This window comes from Stegastes partitus, unplaced genomic scaffold (genome assembly GCF_000690725.1).
Source record: "Stegastes partitus isolate 25-593 unplaced genomic scaffold, Stegastes_partitus-1.0.2 Scaffold287, whole genome shotgun sequence".
In the NCBI taxonomy this organism is placed as follows: Eukaryota; Metazoa; Chordata; class Actinopteri; family Pomacentridae; genus Stegastes; species Stegastes partitus.
Genome location: NW_007578018.1, coordinates 477,437 through 497,420, shown reverse-complemented (window position 1 = coordinate 497,420; position 19,984 = coordinate 477,437). Strand labels below are relative to the sequence as shown.

Genomic DNA, 19,984 nt, shown 5'->3' with positions numbered 1-19,984 from the left:
ACATAACATGTCTGAGGTCGGTGTTTTTAATCAGTCTGGCTGTTCAGTAAAACCTCCGTTCGTCATTTCAGTAAATCTAACCCAAGAAAAAAAACCCTACACATTTAGCGAATTATTAAAAACCATGTTGTAGATTGGATTTTTTCTGAATCTAAAATTCCAGTAAATAATTTAAAAGGCCTATTCTCGTCATTCTGGTGGCTCTCAAGGGTTTCTATCTTTGTGCTGTACGCTTATGCAGTATGTATGTTGTTATGCAATATGCATCCAAAAGTAACCTTGTGCAGGAGGTCAGACAAAACTGAACACCACACGCCACCTGCTGCTTAAAAAACTCACTACAGCAGAGCTTGATTTCATTTTTAAATCGAGATTAATTACACACATTTTCTAATGAATAAAAACAGAAAATAGACACAAAAAAAGGGAGCCAGGCTGTCTTAAGAAGCAACAAACTGATTTTATGAACATGAATACTTGTCGTTACAAAGACGTTGTTACATGAATCTCTTCTTTTTTTTCTCTTTTTTTTTTGGCAAAATAAGGGAATTAAACTTCGCCTCCATGTCATCCAAAAAGAAGAAGAAAAAAAAGAAAAGCGAGAAAACATTTTGGTCAGGTACATGAAGTTTTGTTCTTTTTTTATACACATTTAGTTATTCTGAAATTGCTTTTACATTCAGTAGCATCTCCTTTTAGCCCTCTAAGCGCATGCAGCCTGAGAGTGGAAAACGTAGATTATCCTTTGAGAGGAAACAAAAAAACCAAATTAAATTAGGACCAGAAAACCGTGACGTATGCCGACATGTTCCACACACACACTACAGAAACGAGCCTGTCTTATCTTTCAACGCTAATTCACATGCATCAGGAGGCTGTTAAGGCTGTTAAGACCGTGTGTAGAAACTCGTGACGCAGCGTCGGACTTCTCCTGTGGACCACTGAGAGACTCAAAAGTTTTAAAGCAGAAGACGACTTATGGACTACCAGTGGGGCTGTTTCGTAATTTTCTTTTTTTTTTTTTTTGCACTTCTAAGCAGGAGATGAAAGCAAAAATAGCAGCAGCAACATGTGTGTGTAATATGTGTGCATGTAAGTGTGCATTTCTGCAAAACAAAAAATAAAAATCATAGAGGCGTTGTTTTACTCGTGACTCCCACAGAGCCCTGAGGTGGCGTCTACTGGCACACGAACACCTTTCGACTTTATGTCACGTGGTACGAACACAGCAGGCCGAACACTCTCATACATACCGAACATGGATTCCATAATTACATTCGCGCATTTTTTTTTTGTTGTTTTTCCTTCACAAACACGTAAACACAGACAGATAGGGGAGAGAGCAGAGGGGAGGGCAGGGGAAGGACGGTGCGTGGACATCCAACCCTCCCTGAACAGGGTGAAAATACTCCAGAGGCATTGAAATGGCAGCAACTCCTCAAGTTCACTTCTCCCTCGGTTCCCAGAGAAGGATGGTTGGGGGAAGTAAGGAGGAGGGGGACGTCAGATGAAAGGGTTTTTCGACGTCCCCCGACTGGGGTAAACATTCCCCTGCAAGACAAGAGAGGCAGGGTGAGAAACAGCAGCGAGGACTTACTACGCCTCCTAAAGAAACTTGCGAAAACTACCAATTAGCTCCCCCCCCGCCCCCAACTCCTAAAGTGCACTCAGCGCTTGCCAGGCAGCCAACGGGTACTCACCGTAAACGGGTTCACTGACATGGGTCGGGGGACTTTGGACTGAGAGTCGGACGCTGGGAAGGAGGCGAAACCTGCGACACATGACATGACAGGGAGGAAAAACATACTCAGTGATGTGAAGACAGCACTGAAACCAGAAACTGCAGCAGCAGCAGCAGCTATACTGGGTGCCTCACTTGGTATTCCTGGGCTGTTGCTGCTGGTCAACTGAAATAATGAAACATTTGCAGTGTTTCATCTGTAACCAGCGCACACATCATACATGTTGCAGATGATTCCTATTCTGGTCCACGCTATTCAAACCATTGCGCCTGTTTGTTTTTACAGCAATCTACTGTGTGATACATTCATATATAGGAAAATATGATTTGTTGACTATTAAGTTTCATTGTTGACTAATCTGTCTGTTATTTTAGCAATTAATGCATTATCTGTTTGGGCCATAAAAATGGTAAAAAATGTCGAGTGTTCCAATGTTTTGTGTTGTTTACATCCTAACGATATTTAGCTCACTGTCATAGAGGAGTAAAGAAACCAGGAAATATTGAAATTTAAGCAGACTTTACTTGTGTATGTAAAAATGTTGGTCTTTTTCTGATAAATACCGTTGTGTAGTGGAAATAATCAGTGCCAAAGCCGCCAAACCACAAAAAAATCCAAAGTTGAGTTGGTCCATGGCAAAGTGGTCCAACCAACATCCCACTAGTAATGTCACAATGCGACTTTGGAGTTTGGCCCATAAAGGTTTTGGCATGAAAATTTAGTGGCAAACACGCAACAGGAATTGCTGACCATTATGTCACAGGCACAGGTAGATGCACGTGTTTGCGATTCAAGATGGCGGATCTCAAGCCCCGGTGAAAACTCGGCTTGTAGGTCAAATAAAAACTTAATTAGCCACCACCAAGCATCTGTTTCTACCTCATGGTCCTCAAAAGTATCTCTAGTTCCTTATGATGTAAACTCTTCTATGCTGTTTAGGAAGACAAACCGAATCAGATTTGTTTCCCAAAAAGTTTCCACTTTGGCAAAACTTAAATAAGTTACCATAAAGTAGCTGTTTCAAACATCTCTGGATGCGTATAATGACTCCTCCAACAAAAACGATTTTTTTTTTTTAGCAACACAAAATTTTGATCCTATTCTTCTCTGAAACTAGTAAATGTGGTTTGGACCACTTTGGCACCAACCCCCTCAATTGTTGCTGACTTAAGGCCACCTGAGATTGACAATATATAACCCATGTAAGTCTTTCTAACGTGATAAATGTTCTTATTTCTGACTGTAACACATGATTAGTTTCATTACTGATAAATTTGTCATCTTTCATTGTGGTTTCTAAAATTCCAATTGGACAATTTGACACCTCAAAAATGTTCACTTTACACCAAATAAAACACATAAAAGTAGCAAGTGTTTGTATTTAAGACGCTAAAACCAACAAATATATGACATTTTTCCTTAAAATAAATGACTAATAATAATAATACAATTTTTTAAAAATTAAGTTGATCAATTTGTTGATTGAGCAACTAATCATTTCAGCTGTATTCTGAATTATTTTTAAAAATCAGAGCTAAATAGTGTTTAGGTCAGAGCTGCTGGAACACAAAAATGCTTAAACGATTGCCCTGTTTTGATCAATTCCGACTAAAAGCACCAACCCTGGCACTTAACGTGTGGGACGATGACAAATAAGACATTTAAAAAAGAAAAAAAAAAAAAAATCATACCGTTGGCTTCCTGATTAGTGGCTGACTCATGAGGAAATGCATTCTGAGTGGCGGGCAACGGGAAGGAGGCGGACGGAGGAAAAACTGAGGTGGGCGAAGTGACGAACGCGCTGGAGTCACCTGGAGAAAAGAAAAGCGCCCACGTACAGGTGAAATCATGAGTCCGTGGAGAGAACAGTTATCAAATGAAAAGTAAGTGACACAGAACTGGGTTTTTCTTTCTGTGCTAGTTTCTGTATCTTATATATAGAGAGGCCACAGGAGACGAGGATATCTGAATACATGGAGTCATAACACTGATGAATAATTAAAATAGAGCTGCTGGAACACGCACACATATATAATGCAAATAAAGAAAAGGCAGAATGTTCAATGTTATCACAATTTATCACGCTATTACTGAATGCTTTACATGTGCTTCCAGTTTTTTTTGCACAGATTGAAAGTAGTTTTTCTACCAAATTATAGTCAATAACTAGTAAGAAGACTTCAAATCCGTTTTTTTTGGACAACTTCATTTTCTTGATTTCGATGGCCAAATTTGGATGAGCTAATGCCATTACATGTCTTTTCTTGTAAAGGTAGAGTAAGCAGTTCTAACCAGTACACTTTCTGTCAGATTCGAGCAATATTTCCTTGTGGTTTGTGAGCAGTTTGTTCTAGGTCTGGATCTGCGAATGGCAAACAAAGTGACTGATCTACACGCCACTATCAGCGGCGTTCACACTCAGCTGCAGGCAGACAAGATGGCCCTATGAGTGCCTACCCGTTTCCAGAGGATATGGTGAATTCCCCTTTGTCTTTTTTGGGGGGGTTTGTGTAGCAAACAGTCGGAAAAGCAGGCGTGATAGACAGCAGCAACCGCTCCTCTCCTCAGTGTTTTACGAGGGGGGAAATGTTGAGCCGGTTTCAGCGCAACCTGGCTCTGTTTCTTTGAGACTGAGGATCCCATTTTTCGCTGGTATGACAAGTGGATTGTGCGCTGGGCTCCTCTGTGCAGCAAAACGATTACGTCTGCAGCCGCCCCTATGGTCCTCCAAATCATTTCAAAATTTGACAAATGTTTAACCCGTTGTGTTGAAGGTGCTGTTGTCCATGTGCTTGTATGTTGTCCATTTGGTGACGTCTAATACTGCGTTTATCGAGCTGCAGGAGAGGAACATCAAGTTCAACTGGGATTTTTTTTCTTATGGTCCACTTTCCCACTTGTTAGTGTCGCTGCCATGGCAACTTGTGCTAAAGAGAAGGAATATTTGCACGTCGGACCTCTGGAGTTGTTAGGGTCTTTTGGCCAATGCGATGTTGCTTTACGTTTAGGTTTTCCTGCTATTTCACTCCCTCTTAGACCATAGTTCGTTTCCACTTGAAATCCGAAAAGAGTCAATAATGGCATTTTAATTTTCTATGGTTTGTGTTTTTGCCTCTGGAAGATATGGGTTTGTACATAATGTTGGCACAAATTTCATGAATTCACAAATTTGGGACATAAGTCTTCTGAAGGAGCACTGAAGAAAGGTATGTCTGTTGAATTCAAACATCAGCAAACGTCGCAAGCAGTAGCTTACTCCACCTTTATTCTTTACACCAGGGGTGCCCAATCCTGGTCCCCTAGAGCCCCTATCCAGCATGTTTTAGATGTTTCCCCTCTTCCAACACACCTGATTCACATGATCAGCTCATCATCACGATCCTGATCATGTGAATCAGGTGTGCTGGAAGAGGGAAACATCTAAAACATGCTGGATAGGGGCTCTCGAGGACCAGGATTGGGCACCCCTGCTTTACACAATATATTGAGTATGTTTAGACTATTTTAAATGTGTGAGTGAAGTATTTGCACTAATAAAACCTCAGAATGCCCCTTCGGAGTCAAATAAAGCATTTTTTTGTTGCAACTATACTGATGGTGATTCCATATGCAGACTCTACAAACTTCTTCACAAGCTATGATAACAAACTCAGAGTTATCTGTTATCTTTTTTTAAAAAATCATTATGGTAACACAATTAGACATGAAACTACTCCAGCCATTTAACATTGTAATAACGTTGCAGGAGGATGTATATAGAGTTACAGTACGTGTTGGAGAGACCCTGAACATGAGGCTTACCTCCCGAGGCGTTGCTGAAGGGGTTACTGGGGGAGAGGGCAACAGGCTGCTGGGAAGCCGAGCTGGAGCTTGAGCTGAATGGGTTGGGGAAATCTGAGACACACAGGGAGAGAGAAGGGGGGAGAAGAGACAGGGAGATAATTCACAGTGTGCGGGGTTAACGGGGTACATTCCTGCCTATTCAAACCGACCAAGTCTCACAGATGCAGTGTAATTAGGGGTGGCTTTAAAGATGAAGGAACCGAATGTAAATAAAGCCAGCGAGAGGGATCAATGCAGTTCGTGCTCGGTACCTACTTGCAAAGGTTTGGGAGCTGGAGACAGTATCGACACCGGGGGAACTGGGGAAAAGTTAGAAAAAGACGATCGATCAGAATATGACCTTTAAAGGGCTCCACGGAGATTTAAAATTCTGACAAGCAAAAGCTGATTTGATGATTTTTTTTTTTTCCCCCCAACCTGGCAGGAGTGGAGCTGGATGAGAGCCTGCTGCCGAAGATGGCGTTGTACTGCGGAGGGCCACCAGGTGGAGCTGCAAACAAGCATTTCACACACAACAACATGACCTCAGGCCTGTAATGAGCCTTAAATTAAGAGATCAAGTGCGACTATTATCATGAAATGTGAGTAAAAAAAAAACAACCTCAGAGTTCAAACTGTTGATCTCAGGCATGTAAGTCATCAAAGAACAAAAGAATTACAAATACCCAGAATAAAATATCGTCTCTGTGTTCAGTTTGATATGAATCAAAGTGAGCCGGGGCAGAAAATCAATAACCTCCTTACTCTGCCAGGCAGGGGAGGCTGCGACGAAGGCAGAAAACAACAAAGCTTCTTGTAGAAAGCTCGAGGGCTTCTCACATGAGTCCTGTGCATTAAACCGGGCCCGCTCGGTTATTAAGACAAATATAGCAGATTTTTAAAATGTATCAACAAGGTCCTTTTGAATCAGACTGTGCATGATCTGGAGCAAACACAATGAGCATAATTCAGCTGCTAAAAGCCTTGGCATTTGGAGTAAGGATGTTATGCAACCTAGCTGAGCTGGCCGTGACAATCTGCATCGCACACACGCTCAAACTCTCCCCCCTGCTTCACTAGCTATCTGTTACACAGCGGTGGAAGAAGTGCTCGGGTCTTTATTAAAGTCAAAGCACCAAGACAACAACGCAAAAGCAGAGCCCGTGTGTCACGTGACTGATGTATTATTATACATGATGTTATAAGAGTGAATACACATGTAGCTTTTTACTGATGTGGTAAGTCAAGGTGAAGGTAGTCGCAACTACTTTGCATGTAACTGAGCAGTTTAGTCCACTGGTTGTCTCCTCGTATGGAGCAAATGCCAAATTTGAGGGAAGAATAAAAGTAAAACAGTCTAGGGCTGCAACTATGATGATTATTTCCAATTTCCAATAATCTGTAAAGATTTTTTTTATTAAGTGATTAGTTGTTTGGTCTATAAAAGTTCAGAAAATGGTTCCAAATGTTGTTTCCCAGACCCCACACTGCATCTTTGTCCACCACCCAAAGATATTTAATTTGTTGTCATTGAGGAAGAAAGAAATCAGAAAATATTTAAGTGTAAAAAGCGGAAATCAGACAATTTTTTTTTCTTTAAAAAGTGCACATTTTCAAGCACCTAATTTTTCAATTTTTAATGTTAAAAAGCAATAAAAAAGAAACTTTCCAAGGGGAAAGTGCAAATTTTTTACTGGATTCCCATAAACTTGGCAAAAGAAAAAGCAAACTAAAAGACATGATGTGAATATTAAATAATCATGTGAATTCAGATGACATTTCTGTTTCAAGGTTCCTCGTCACACAGATCTGATGCTTGATGTGCTTCATCTCAATGCATAATTTATTTATTTATTTTTTTTGCTAAAATGCTATTAACCAGTGCTCAGGCGAGGATTTATGCACAAATTGGAAAAATATGCTGAATGTTAATGTTGAAAAAAAATCTACAGTACACAAGGAAGAGTTTGGAAATAGTTCAACAAAAAAGAGTAGTTGATCTTTTAAATCATTGACAAGTTATTAATGAATTTTCTCAGCTCTAAGCCTGGGAACCCACTGGTTTACTCTTCAACAATGTGTTTTATCCAAATAAGCTGATAATTCGCCCTTGTTTATTTTAATTTTTTTCAACTCTTATTCTGAAAACTAACTAAACCTGTCAGATAAATGTAGTTTATTTAAAAGTACCATTTTTTTCCCCCACTGAGCTAAAGTAGCCCAGTAATGCAGTAGAGGTGGCATAAAATCCCCCAAATTTGACTAATGTATAGTGCTTAAGGAGCTGTACTCCCAACAAATCGCCATAAAAGTACAAGAAAGACTTGACATTAAAAGCATCGACTCAGGAGAATTTCTTACCTGGGGCCGTTGTTGTATCAGAGAAGACGCTGTCCAGCTGTGACACTGCAGCGTACCTGTCCTGGGAGCTGGAGCCGCTGACCGGCGGTGTCGTCTGACCGACATTTGCAGGCTGCTGCTGCTGCTGCTGCTGCTGCTGCTGCTGTTGATGCTGCTGCGGTTGGGACAGAGACTGTGGCAGAGGCTGCTGCTGAGGATGGTTCAGACCTCCAAAGTCCACGCTGAGCGACTTGGGGAAGGCCCTGAAAGGCCCTGTGGCCCCCGAGGCTGACACTGTACGTCCTGAGAGAAAGAAAACAAGTCTGAGAGTCAGTACAGAGACTGAAGATGGAAGAGAGGCTCCAGGGATGCATTCAAGTACAGTTTGGAGCTTTCAAACAGGCAGAGCCACACATGATTTTTGCGGTAATTGCAAATGAAAATATACAATATGATTGCAAATCCCTGAAACGAGTAGAGGTCTGAAACATAATTAAACTTGATCTTATTCATAATACACATAAAATGGTGTCGTCATCAAATGAAATAAAGTTATTGTGTAATGCAAGTATAAAATTAAGCTGTTCAACTTTAAAAGCTCAACATTAATTTCTGGAAACAGCAGTTCACTTAACAGTCTCACTTCAAGGTACATTTAATCAGAGCCTTCGGTCAGTTTTCTAGCCAATGTGAACAAGAAGTCCTTAAAGCGGTAAGAAAATAAGGAAAAACGTCTATACAGTAATTCAAATGACTAACTTCTATCTGCTGAGGAAGATCATGCAAAATGATGGAAAGCTCTATGACGGCTCCGAAATGGATCTTGAGACGAGACTGTTTAGTAAAATATTATTTTGATTATTCAAATGTATAAAGTGCTTTTATCAATTCTGGTCTATTCATTTATATATATTTAAACAGAAATCATTGAAACTATATTGCCATTCATATAAAAAGGGACAATGAAAGGAGATCACAAAACTGAGCAAGACCTCACAGACTATCTAAAAAAGCAAATCATCTCACGCTACGTTGACACTTTCATGGTACGAGGCTTATCAAAGGCGGGATTAGCGTGGTATGTGCTACACGTAGCATGAAATGTCATTGTGTTTAAAGTATTTAGAAAAGGCACAGCAGCAAGCCAAAAAGTTCTTGGCACACGATTGTTAGATGCAACAAAGACAGGAAGTTACATTTAACATCATAGCAAGCAAACGTTAACCACAAAGCATGCCGGTATCAGCCAGTAAGCCTTCAGCATGGGGAGTCAGAAATGAAGACCAGACCAGACTTGACCTGATACAGATTGATATAAAACATGCAAACATCAGGCTGTTTTTGGGATATGATCAGTATGTAGCTGTTGAGATAGAGATAGGGCCTATCTTTGTGAACATACCTGAACTTCCTTGAATATTTGTTTGGGATGTTGATGTGCATCGTGGGATTACAGCTGCGCCCTACATAGTTTTTAAGTGCTTCAACGCCAACGTGGTACGAGATATCACCGGCCCGCTGCTGACGGGGGCAGCGGCAGCAGCGAACGGCCTAAAAATAACTTTAAACTTGTTCTTTTTCCCTCTGAGGGAACAGCGTATGTGTGTGTGTGTGTGCCTCCTTGACCCTCACAGCCTTCAGATCTAGGCTTTGAAGTGGGAAACCTGACTGATGAAGAAAAATATTGACCCCAATTGCAGTATGTGACACTGGCCAGCCGTGACTCGGACGGCGAAATGAATATAGAGCGCCGTGTCTTTTCTCGAGCCGCTCTCGGGTAAATTCACATGCATGTGAGGCATGGGCAGCGCCAGCACGCCCCGTAGACTGGCCATCTATTATAAATGATACAGCATAGAAGAGCTTATTGATTTCAGCCATTCAGCAGCACACATTCAAAAGCGTCAGTTGGCGCCGTGTCTTACCTAAAGTGAAGTGGTTTTTGAAAGAGCTACTGGCTACGAAGGTTGAAGAAAAGAGGAGAGTCAGATAGGATAGACAGAGACAGAAAAGAAACGGGGATACGAGCGGAGGAAAGAGAAAAGAGAGTGTCACTGACGTCATACTAAACCGTTGTCGCAGCCTGTTGAATTTTTTGCTATTCATGAAAAGTAACCAAGTGTGGCAAGATGATGACACGGAGGCATTTTTAAACCAATGTGGCGTTCTAACAAGGAAACACTGACAAGCTGAAAAACATCACTGCAACCTCGGTACTTCTCTTCTCTTTGTGCTTCGCAGAGTGACACTGAAGAGCCAACAGTGATGAGTGTCATCAGTGAGAATCAGTGAAAATGTTCAACGATGAACAACATGGCGGCGCTGGGCATTGCCAAATGTTCTAACGAGAGACCCACAGAATAGCACTGGAAAGGAAATCCATGTAACCACAAGTCTTTCCTTAGATCACATGGGAAGAGGAACTGGCCGTACAAATATAACGGCACTGGTCCTCAGTATGCAGAAGACATGAGCTACCACAGTGTAGGCCTTACCTAACTATGCTGAACAATACTATAAACACAGCATGTCATATTATATTCAGTTATACCCATTCTTTTCAACATAGGGGATAGGTATTGGATGTACCCAACACATGGCATCTCTACAAGAGAATGGACATCATGAAACAAAAAGCATACACTATATTAGAAATGATAACAAGCAGAATGAGAGTGGGGTTATAGACCAGAAATCACAAGTCAGTTTCACATCTGCACTGCATAGAGTTAATAATGGAGTTGGGTTAAGTGTTGTGCGACTCTTCCGGAAGGGTTGGTGAATAATCGGATCACATTGCCAGACATATCGATGGGTGACATGTCTGGAGAGTGTGCGAGCCATAGTAGGATTGGACCATTTTCAAGGGCAACACAAGCGGCCGTCCACTGGAGCCGACCGCGATGCCGTTCTGTCGTTAGGTAAAAGATGTCCAGCGGTCGACGAGATCACAACCCAACACCCTTCACAGTTTGAGCGAATATTCTCTGGTTGTGCACACCAACAGTTTCATAAGCAGCGTCCGTGGCCAACCGCAAACGGACAAACTTCCCGTGCTCGGGTAGTGACGCGTGGTCATGTGGTAGATAATCCGTCCGACCACGCTGTCTGAAATGATTTTTTGATAGTGTTGTGGACATTCAAGTTCCTGGGTATGGCTCTAACTGACATGCTAGCATTCAGCAAGCCAAAAGCCCGTTGTTTTCTTTCTCTTGTCATCTGTAGTAGTAAATTAGCAAACTTTTTCCAGTCACAGGTTAAAGCTACTCAACTGTTCAGGCAAGCATTAATCTGTAATTTTCTTTTAGTCAACAAACCTCAAAAAGACGGCAAAACCAACAATGCGACTCAATGCCTTTGGACTTCCCTCTTGGGACTGTGATTTGACACTCAGCACAAGCCCAAGGACTAACCTTTAAAAACAGGTGACAAATACATAGCTTCGATTTTTTTTAAAGCACAAAGAACACAAAGGGGATGAACCTGAGGGCCGTGGAAGGGCAGGGAATGACGGGCCATGGCTCTGACCTCCCAGTGCTGATGACAGGGAGCCTGGCCGCTGTCTTTCAATCCCGCACAGGGTCGGATCTGTATCGGAAAGAGATAACTGATCAAACAAGTGACCTGACTCGTGTCGAAAATGCTTACTTCACCAATAAACATCAACCTCCGACCTTTCAGAGGGGGGTCTCTGAAGCTTTGGGAGCGCGATGGCCGAGCGGTGAACACGTCCGTCCGCATGTCGGCAGGCGAGATGGCGGGAGCTCGATCCCACGACGGCAGCTGGGACTGAGACTAGGGGGACGAGAAATAAAAAGTAACAGATGGGAAGCAGGAAAAGAGACACAAAGGAGGACCAAGTGAGTCTCTTTCATCTTTTTCTCAATAATGCATAAGCAGAGGCTTTGATGTCGAAGGTACCTGGCCCTCCGACTGTCCGACCCATCAGTCTCAGTGTCTACGCCCCAGAAGTGAATCTAGGTCGTTTCTTCACCTTCTGTTCTCTTTTTTTGGCATCCTTTGAATAACTTGTCTCTTTCACTTCCTCTTTTTCCTCCCACACCCACCCACTTTCTCTCCTGAATCCTCACCCCCTTACTTTCACTCACCTCACTGTATCTCCATTATTCATGCACAATTAGGACGCTTATAGCCTCTTACCAGTGGCCTTGTGGATCTGGCATTGGGGGGTAAATTATGGGAAGGGCCCTGGTTTGCTAAGGGACCATGAGAAGGGGGCACGGCCTGGACCCCTGGACTCCAAGGACCCTCTACGTCCCTCCGGTTCTTACTTTTGGAAAAATGCCTGCCACAGAAAGAACAAAAACTGAGTCTGTGTTGCCAACTTGCCCTCATAAGAAGCACAACCAAGGCTTTTACCCAGTTATCTTATTAGCAAACATCAAGGAGATTTCTAGAACTTGGAATTTAACAATGACTTCCCTCCCCCACCCTTTAATTTCCAACACAAAAGCAACTTTTTTCCTAAAGCTATTTTTTCTGACCAGGCATCTCCATTTCAAAGAATGAATGTCTAATTTTATTAGCTGTTGTCTGGATCTAATTCTGCCCTCTTACGCTATTTACCCTCTGAAAAGTAAAGTGAATCTCAGCAATTTCTGCTGCTAATTAACTTTTAAAATATATTTATTTCCTGTGCAAAAATGTAAAAACAAGATTGTACAGTCATGCCAGCAGCTCTGGGAAGCTGTGGTGTGATAAGTTAAATGCTAACACTAGCATGCTAACAATAACAGTTACTTGACAGGTATGTAATTATCCCAGGATAGCGTGTTAGCATCTCAACACTATTTGCTAATTAGCAGTGACCAGCATAGCAGATGCTGAAAAATTAAATTTGGAAAAAAAATACATATTTTGACCGGATAATACTACTACTTGAAAAGATTAAGAATCATAAAAATAAAAACAAATCTCTCCAAAATTAATAATTTGCTTTTTTTCTTCAAATAGGGTGACAAACAGGATATTTTGGGCTTTGGGTTACAGAGCTTTGTTGACCATTTTTCCACACATTTTCTGCACTAAATAATTAGTTTCCGGGGGAAAACACACACACACACACACACACACACAAAATTATCAATAACTACTCAAAATAATTCAATATATTTGCCTGTTGCAGCCCTATTCACCACCTTAGCTTCTGTGTGGTTACATCAGCATGTTGTGTTAAATCTGAGGCCAAATTCTCACCATTTTTTCTTCTCATATTTATCCTGAAGGAACTCTTTGAACTTCTGAGAGTCCTTCATGTCAGAGCAGCCGTCCGCCTTTGGGTCAAACACACACAACCAGGTCCTTCTCCCAACCTGAACACACACATTATTGCAGAAATGGAAAAAAAAAAACTCAAATTAAAAAACAGCAAAGATGAGGCTTGACTGATCAGTGTAACAAAAAATCAAGTTGTGACATTTTAACCTCAGAGAATCTCTCAAAAAAAAAAAGGACACAGATTCTCTCATCGATGATTCATCTCCGGAGTAAGAGTCGGAGTGCGGCAAACATCACTGCCAATGAATCATGACCGGCCGGATCACTCCACAGAGGATGATTAGGAGGAAAAAGCTGGACGATACACACCTCTGCCTCTCTGCACATTATACTTGACTCGCACGCATACACATCCTGAACAAGCTAATAAAAAAGGAAAAAAAAAATAGCAAGCACTCATCCTGATAGAAACACTTCATCTGTGTGATGTAAGCTCAGGGAAGGATCGCTGCCTACACCAGAGGTTCCCAGAGTGGGTGCCGTTTTTTTTTACTGTACCTTTTTAATTGTATTTCATCATAATGTAGCTGAAGAAATAAAGATTATTACCAAAATTAGAAACGAAAACTAGTAACTGTGGGTAAGTTTGCTGACATCACAGGTCAAGGTTGCCGGTTGTCATAGTAACACAACTACAGCTCAGCTGATTGGATTAAATAAATATCAACATTTGAAAATTAACAAACTCTTTGGTGAAGGGAAGTAATTGACAACTATTTTTTCAATCATCAAGGGTTAAGCTGATCTTCAAGTGACCGGAAGCTGAATATTTCTAGCTTTTAGTTTGTTTATTATAGAAATAAAGCAACAAGATGACAGCACCTTAGACGTTAAAGGATTTTTTCATTGCTAATATACTGAAAATGACCCCTTTACGTTAGCTTATGACTGACTTTGGGTTAAAATATGTACCGACTGGGTCATTCCTCAGTGAAGGAGCGCCGTGGTTTTAAAAAGTTTGGGAATCAGTGTCCTGCACACACAGACAGGAAATAGATCATGGTTTTTGTGGGACAGAAACTGCTCCTCCTTTTGTTTCTTGGCACACTGTGAGCCCAGCGGCAGCATTCTTCCCACCACCACCCTCCCCGAAAAAAAAAAAAAAAGCCCAACCACAAAGACTGGTTCGACTGGTATCCTCAAGGGGCCTTAAACCTGAACTTGCACAAAACATACAAACAGTGACCTCAGATGTCTTCCAGATGTCGATAACGCAAACCCATAGAAATTCATGCTTCAACCGTGCATCAACCGGAGCCCACCTGAAGCCCCCCTCGGGTGCCACATCACTCACCTCGTTGCCATGGTTTTGCAGGAATTCCACTTCCTGTTGGGAGAAAGTTGTCATGGAGATAGACTTGACTCTGTGGGGAGGGTTGAGGCCTCTCCTGGGACACAGAGGAGACATGGAGGGAGGATATTGAAGTTAAGAAAAAAACCAAAAAAAGAGATCTGTAGTCAGTCCTCACCTCTTGGACACCACAAAGGGACAGAGCAAAGTGGGAATCATCTGACATGTGATGATGTGTGAATTTAAAGGGCAAGATTTGTCGTGGAAGAAAGGTGCAACACACACCCTTGTGACAGAAACATGTTTTTTCAGCCTCCTCCATGCTTGGGGAGAGGGGGGGACACACACAAAAGTGGGACACTGTGCAAGATTGCGCAATAAAGTGCTGAAACCGTCTTCCTGAGGAGAGTTGGGTCTGAACATGCAGAACAAAATGTGACACACGCATACATACACACGCCCACCACACCGGAGAGAGAAGCCTGGAGAAGAGAGAGAGAGAGAGAGGGGAGAGAGGTAGTGTCAAACCTGCACCATGACGAAATGAAACGTAACTCAGAGCTGGAAAATGACCAACTAGCGGTCTTATGAAGCTGTTGGAAGACACGCATGAGAGAAACAGAGAGAGAGAGAGAGAGAGGGAGAGAGACTGCGTAAATTAATGTGTGCACACATCCTGCACCACCTCCCTGTTAACGTAGAAAGGGGGATAAAATAACACACTGCATGTTTGTGTCTGGGTGGTGCAATCTCAGGCCTGGTACTTTTACTCTATGTGTCACACTGATGCTGAATGTGCAGTAAATAGACCCAGGAGGGGCGGCAGGTTATTTTTTTTTATTTTTTTTACTCACAGCATTCCGGAGCACGACGTGCACACGAAGCTGCCCACCGTGATGTCGGTGTAAGTCACCCCGGGTTGGTTGCACTCGAAGCAGTGTTTGTTTACTCCAGACTGGGCCAGCTCCCGGACCTTGCGGGCGCAGATCTCTTGGTTGTCCCGGTGCTTTCGGTTCGACATTTTATTCCAAACCGAGTCGCCTGACAGGCAGACTCGGTGTGTGCGCCCCCCGCCGGTAACCCCCCCTCCGCTTGGTCCTCCTCCCTCCGTTTACTAGCGCTTCACGCCCGCATTATGGAAAGCCTTTTATGCGGCTTCACCCCAATGCAAAGGCTTTACACGGAGGAGAGGCGCGTCAAGCTAGAGGGCGTGAGCCGCGGACGCACCGGAAACACTGCGGATTTCCTTCAAAGTAAAACGCGCATGACAGGTGACGCTTTACACGTCAGTCACATTTTTACTTTTTGGAGGCCTGTTTCTTTAAAAAAAAAAAAAAAAGTGTTCCAATATAACCACTGGTTACCTCATCAAAAGTGTTTTGTAGGTCAAGGTATTTTCCAGTTATTCTGTGTGTGCCCAGTGAATCAGCTATTTTCAAATCACTTTGCCACAAAGACATGAAAAACAAAATAAAACGTGTCACGGTTTTCTTTCAGATTCATGTTTTAGAAATAACAGCTGGATATGACAGTCTCACCAAAAGGTCCAGGTGATCTGAAGCTTTCGACGTGCCAAGAAGTGGATAAAATTTAAATACAAAATAAGAGAGATGTTTGATTTTGATAAGGGCTTGACAATGAACACATTTTGAATCGCTGTCAGAAACAATGCAACTGGCAAATCACAAAGGCTACAATTTATAATACATATAATGTAGCACGTCTATCCCAAAGTTTACTTTTTATGATTATCAGATTAGATTAGATGTTGTTCCCGGAGCCACGAATGACCTTTCCTGCTCCAATGTCAGAGACTGTTTACAGAAAGGTCAGAGTGGTTTTTTATTATTTTGTAAAATCAGATTTATTATCATCACACTTTTTGTAATAACTGTCCTCATCTTTGCATTTGAATATAGATAAATTCAGATTTTAGTGGTATCATATCATAATGCGCCATCCCATGTTTTAAATCTATCACACGAGGTAAATCGAAAGAAAGCCAGAAGTTACATAAAACAGATAATGCACAATGTCGGGTGTAAAAATTGCAGACATTATTTCCAAATCCTTCAGCCCTATTTTTAATGTTTCTGAACATTTCTCAGCATATGATTTTAATGCTAGCCTTTATTCATCAAGAAGCCTTGTACCTGAGATTTTGTTGTGCAGCATAAAGTAGTTAACCCTAACCCTATTCAATTACTAAATAAAGCACCACAGCTTAGGACCTGAGAGGCTCGTATGTCGATAATTTAGAAAGGCATTTTCTTTTTTCAGGCACATAAAATTGCAATTTTACCAAGTTAAGAACAAGCTTAGTAAAACTATAGTTAGTACTGGAGGCCCCTGGATGTCTGCGTATCAATTATTCTGTGATTATTTAATTCGTTAGCAAATTGATTTGGTTGATTGCTAGCCTGAAAATATTCTACCTTCTAATTAATAGAAGTCCTACATATTGGCTGGGAAGGAGGGGAAGAGAATCCAAGACACTCTGATTCTACACCCTGATGAAAACTCTCTGAGTCGAAACACATACGTTTACCCATAAAGGAGTTTTAACCCTGAAATCAGAGTGTCTTGGATACTCTTTGGATTGCTGACAAATCCTAAGGAAGCAAAGGAAGTGGGACAGTTCCTATTTTTTCACCCTGGCCCAGTGAAGCACTCCCTGTTTTGTTTTCAACCTTGTATTTAAATCTAGTTTATTTTTTTTGAGAAATGTAAGTTGATGTCACTTGATTGCTCACATAGAGAGACGAAATGGGGTGAAATGGGAAAAGATCCATAGCTGGACATGAATCAAGGATGCTGTGGTTAATCATTGACTCTTAGCTAACAAGCGATCCCAGTGATCTAACTTTAATACTTCACTAATTCATTTAATACAGCAGCATGTTTGCATTGTAAAGCAAATTTCATGATCAAAGGGATTACAGGGAGCCACTCATAACTATTGCCAGCCGTAATCCAGGCTTGTGTAAGACAGCTGACAGTTTTTCTTTAATCTGAAGGAGCTGCAGCAGGCCTTAATGCCTTCTAACTGACACCTCTGAATGCTGTATGCGTCGCTGTCAAACATTCTACCGGTGTTTTATGATCAACCAGGCCTTTACTTTGAAAACCTTCCCGGATATATTAAAGTATATTCCGCGCCGCTTGGTGCTTGGACAGATGCGTAGGGGATCTCCTGTCAAAGACAAACAAGAACCTGTCGAGTAGCCAAGTTTTACTTGGTACGACAACCGTTTTATTTCTCCTTCCGAACTGTCTGTCCGGCGGGAGTGACTGTCTGCGCTGCGCTTTCTGCGTGCGCCATTTACGCACACGCCCCCATGCCATTGGCGCAGCGCTGCACTTCTGACGCTCCTGCGCGCTCTGGAAAGGATATGGATTATTTTTAAGAGCCCAGATGCTGACAGACCAGGAGGAAGAGAGAAACAGCAAAGCATTTATCATTGTTCAAAACAACAACTGTCATACTCCTAGTTTGCTTTCTTTCCTTTTAAACCTGCCCACAGGAATATTAATGCCACAGGCCTGGAGTAAAAGGCATAATTCCATACATAAACCTCTTTGTCTTGAGAGATTATCACCGGATTATTTCTTTTTGATGAAGTAATTTGGCAACAACAGACGTAACTACGCCCTTTCTGTGACGTCTGAGGAAAACATATCTGCAAATCTCAGTCTTTCCAATAATAATACAAAAAAAAGTCCAACCAGTGACATGGAAAAGCATCCCCAATACCGCGAGACTCACAGACTTCCAGAGAAGAAGATAAATTGACCAACCAATCAACAAGCAACAAAAACATCACAACAGTGACATTGTTTTCAGATGAGATGTAATGACTGTTTCTGATCAGCAGGTGGAGCCACTGATAGATAGATAGATAGATAGATAGATAGATAGATAGATAGATAGATAGATAGATAGATAGATAGATAGTGTATTTGTGTGTTTCAACAAACAGAAATAACGAACACGGACAGATAATCCTGTTGAGCTGCTGTAATTACACTTCCCTGCTCCGGAGACGACCACAGGCTTCAGTGTCTGACTACACCAGTTTGTGGTGACGATAACAAAGCGCAGACTGCGTATCCAATGTTGCCCAACACATTGGAATGGGTTGTTTTGTCTTTTTCCGAGACATGGGAATTACAGAAGCCCATTTACAGCAAAAGAAAAACAAGTTGAGCATGCTAACAATGTAAATTTAACCCATGGTAGGTCAGAGATTGTAGATTATAATTCATACAATTCAACAAGTTTTCACTTGATATGTTGTCATTTTGATTTAGTAATTTGACATTTTCTCTTTTGGACTTAGTAAGCTTCAGTAGTTGTAGCTTATTAGGACATATTTTTGAATTAGTGAGTTTTACGTTTGGTAGTCATCTTTACTTTGTCTATTTTGTTTACGTAGTAAGTTGTATTTTTAATATTTTATCTCATTTTCATTTGGGAAATTGGTCTTTTGACTTTTTATTCCCCATTTTACACTACCGATTCATAGTTTTTAAGTAGTTTAGCAAAGTTTGACGTAGAAAGTCTGCCGTTTGACTCATCATGTTTTGATATTCTGACCAATTATCTTGAAGTTTTGGTTTAGTTTTATTATTAATAATTATTTAATCCTGTACTTTCTGCTGCATACGAAGTCATATGTTGGATTAGGATCTGATAGTTTTGACTTTTCCTAAGTTTTTCGTACTTTACATTTAACTTTTTGACCTATTATTATTTCAACATTTTTACTCGCTGTCACATTTTTTATAAACTTTACAATTTAAGTCTATATGGGATTGCATAATTTTGATGTAACATCTAATAATTTACTTAAAAAGCATATTATATTTTTGACTTTGTATGTCAGAGTTCAACTATGTTATGTTTTTTTTGTAACTGTAGTTGTACTTCGCACGTCACATACTTACACATACATTCTTAAGTCTGTCTTTTAAATGAGTATGCTATATTGTAATTCTTATAGAGTCATAGTTTTTATTTAGGCTTAGTTTGACTACCATATTTGCAACAGTTTTCTTGTTATTGTTATTGCAGAATATAGATTTACCAGCTTGTAATTTCTACATACAAAGCGTGGGGACAATGTTTTGGATTCCTGTGTTGTAATTTCGTCTATTTCAACATTTTAATTACCATCTCATATTGTTGACATTAAGGTTTATCTTTCACTTAATAATCCCTAACAATTGCAACTTACTCATATATTGGATTTATTCAGTTTTACGTTTGACTTAGTGTCTCATATTTTGACTTTTATTTAGCATGTCATGTGTTTTACTTGTATGTCTATTTTTCGACTCACCGTTTCACAATTGTGACTCAGCAACTGATAGTTTTGATGCGCTAGCTCATAATTTTAATGTACTATCGCATTTCATTTTTATTTGAGAATTTTTTTTGACAAACTTTTGACATGGTATCTCATATTTGTCACTTTTAAGTCTCTTTTTT

The 19,984-nt window shown here is 41.0% G+C and overlaps 1 protein-coding gene across 2 annotated transcripts; it reads right to left on the bottom strand.

The window, feature by feature from the left end:
- Window positions 1-440: 440 nt before the first annotated feature.
- Window positions 441-15,689, bottom strand: agfg2 (ArfGAP with FG repeats 2). 2 transcript variants are annotated; one of them, XM_008282841.1, is made up of 14 exons: window positions 15,348-15,689; window positions 14,497-14,590; window positions 13,122-13,237; window positions 12,066-12,210; window positions 11,579-11,699; window positions 11,388-11,492; window positions 9,830-9,862; window positions 7,926-8,207; window positions 6,003-6,075; window positions 5,841-5,884; window positions 5,544-5,636; window positions 3,434-3,553; window positions 1,701-1,771; window positions 441-1,551 (listed from the first exon to the last, which is right to left on the bottom strand). In XM_008282841.1, exons 1-14 carry the CDS (start codon window positions 15,512-15,514, stop codon window positions 1,504-1,506), a joined length of 1,512 nt encoding a protein of 503 aa, XP_008281063.1. In that variant the 5' UTR covers window positions 15,515-15,689; the 3' UTR covers window positions 441-1,503. The 2 variants fall into 2 exon arrangements, with proteins under 2 accessions (XP_008281063.1, XP_008281064.1); XM_008282842.1 differs by lacking the exon at window positions 9,830-9,862 and having other exon boundaries at window positions 15,348-15,688.
- Window positions 15,690-19,984: the final 4,295 nt, after the last annotated feature.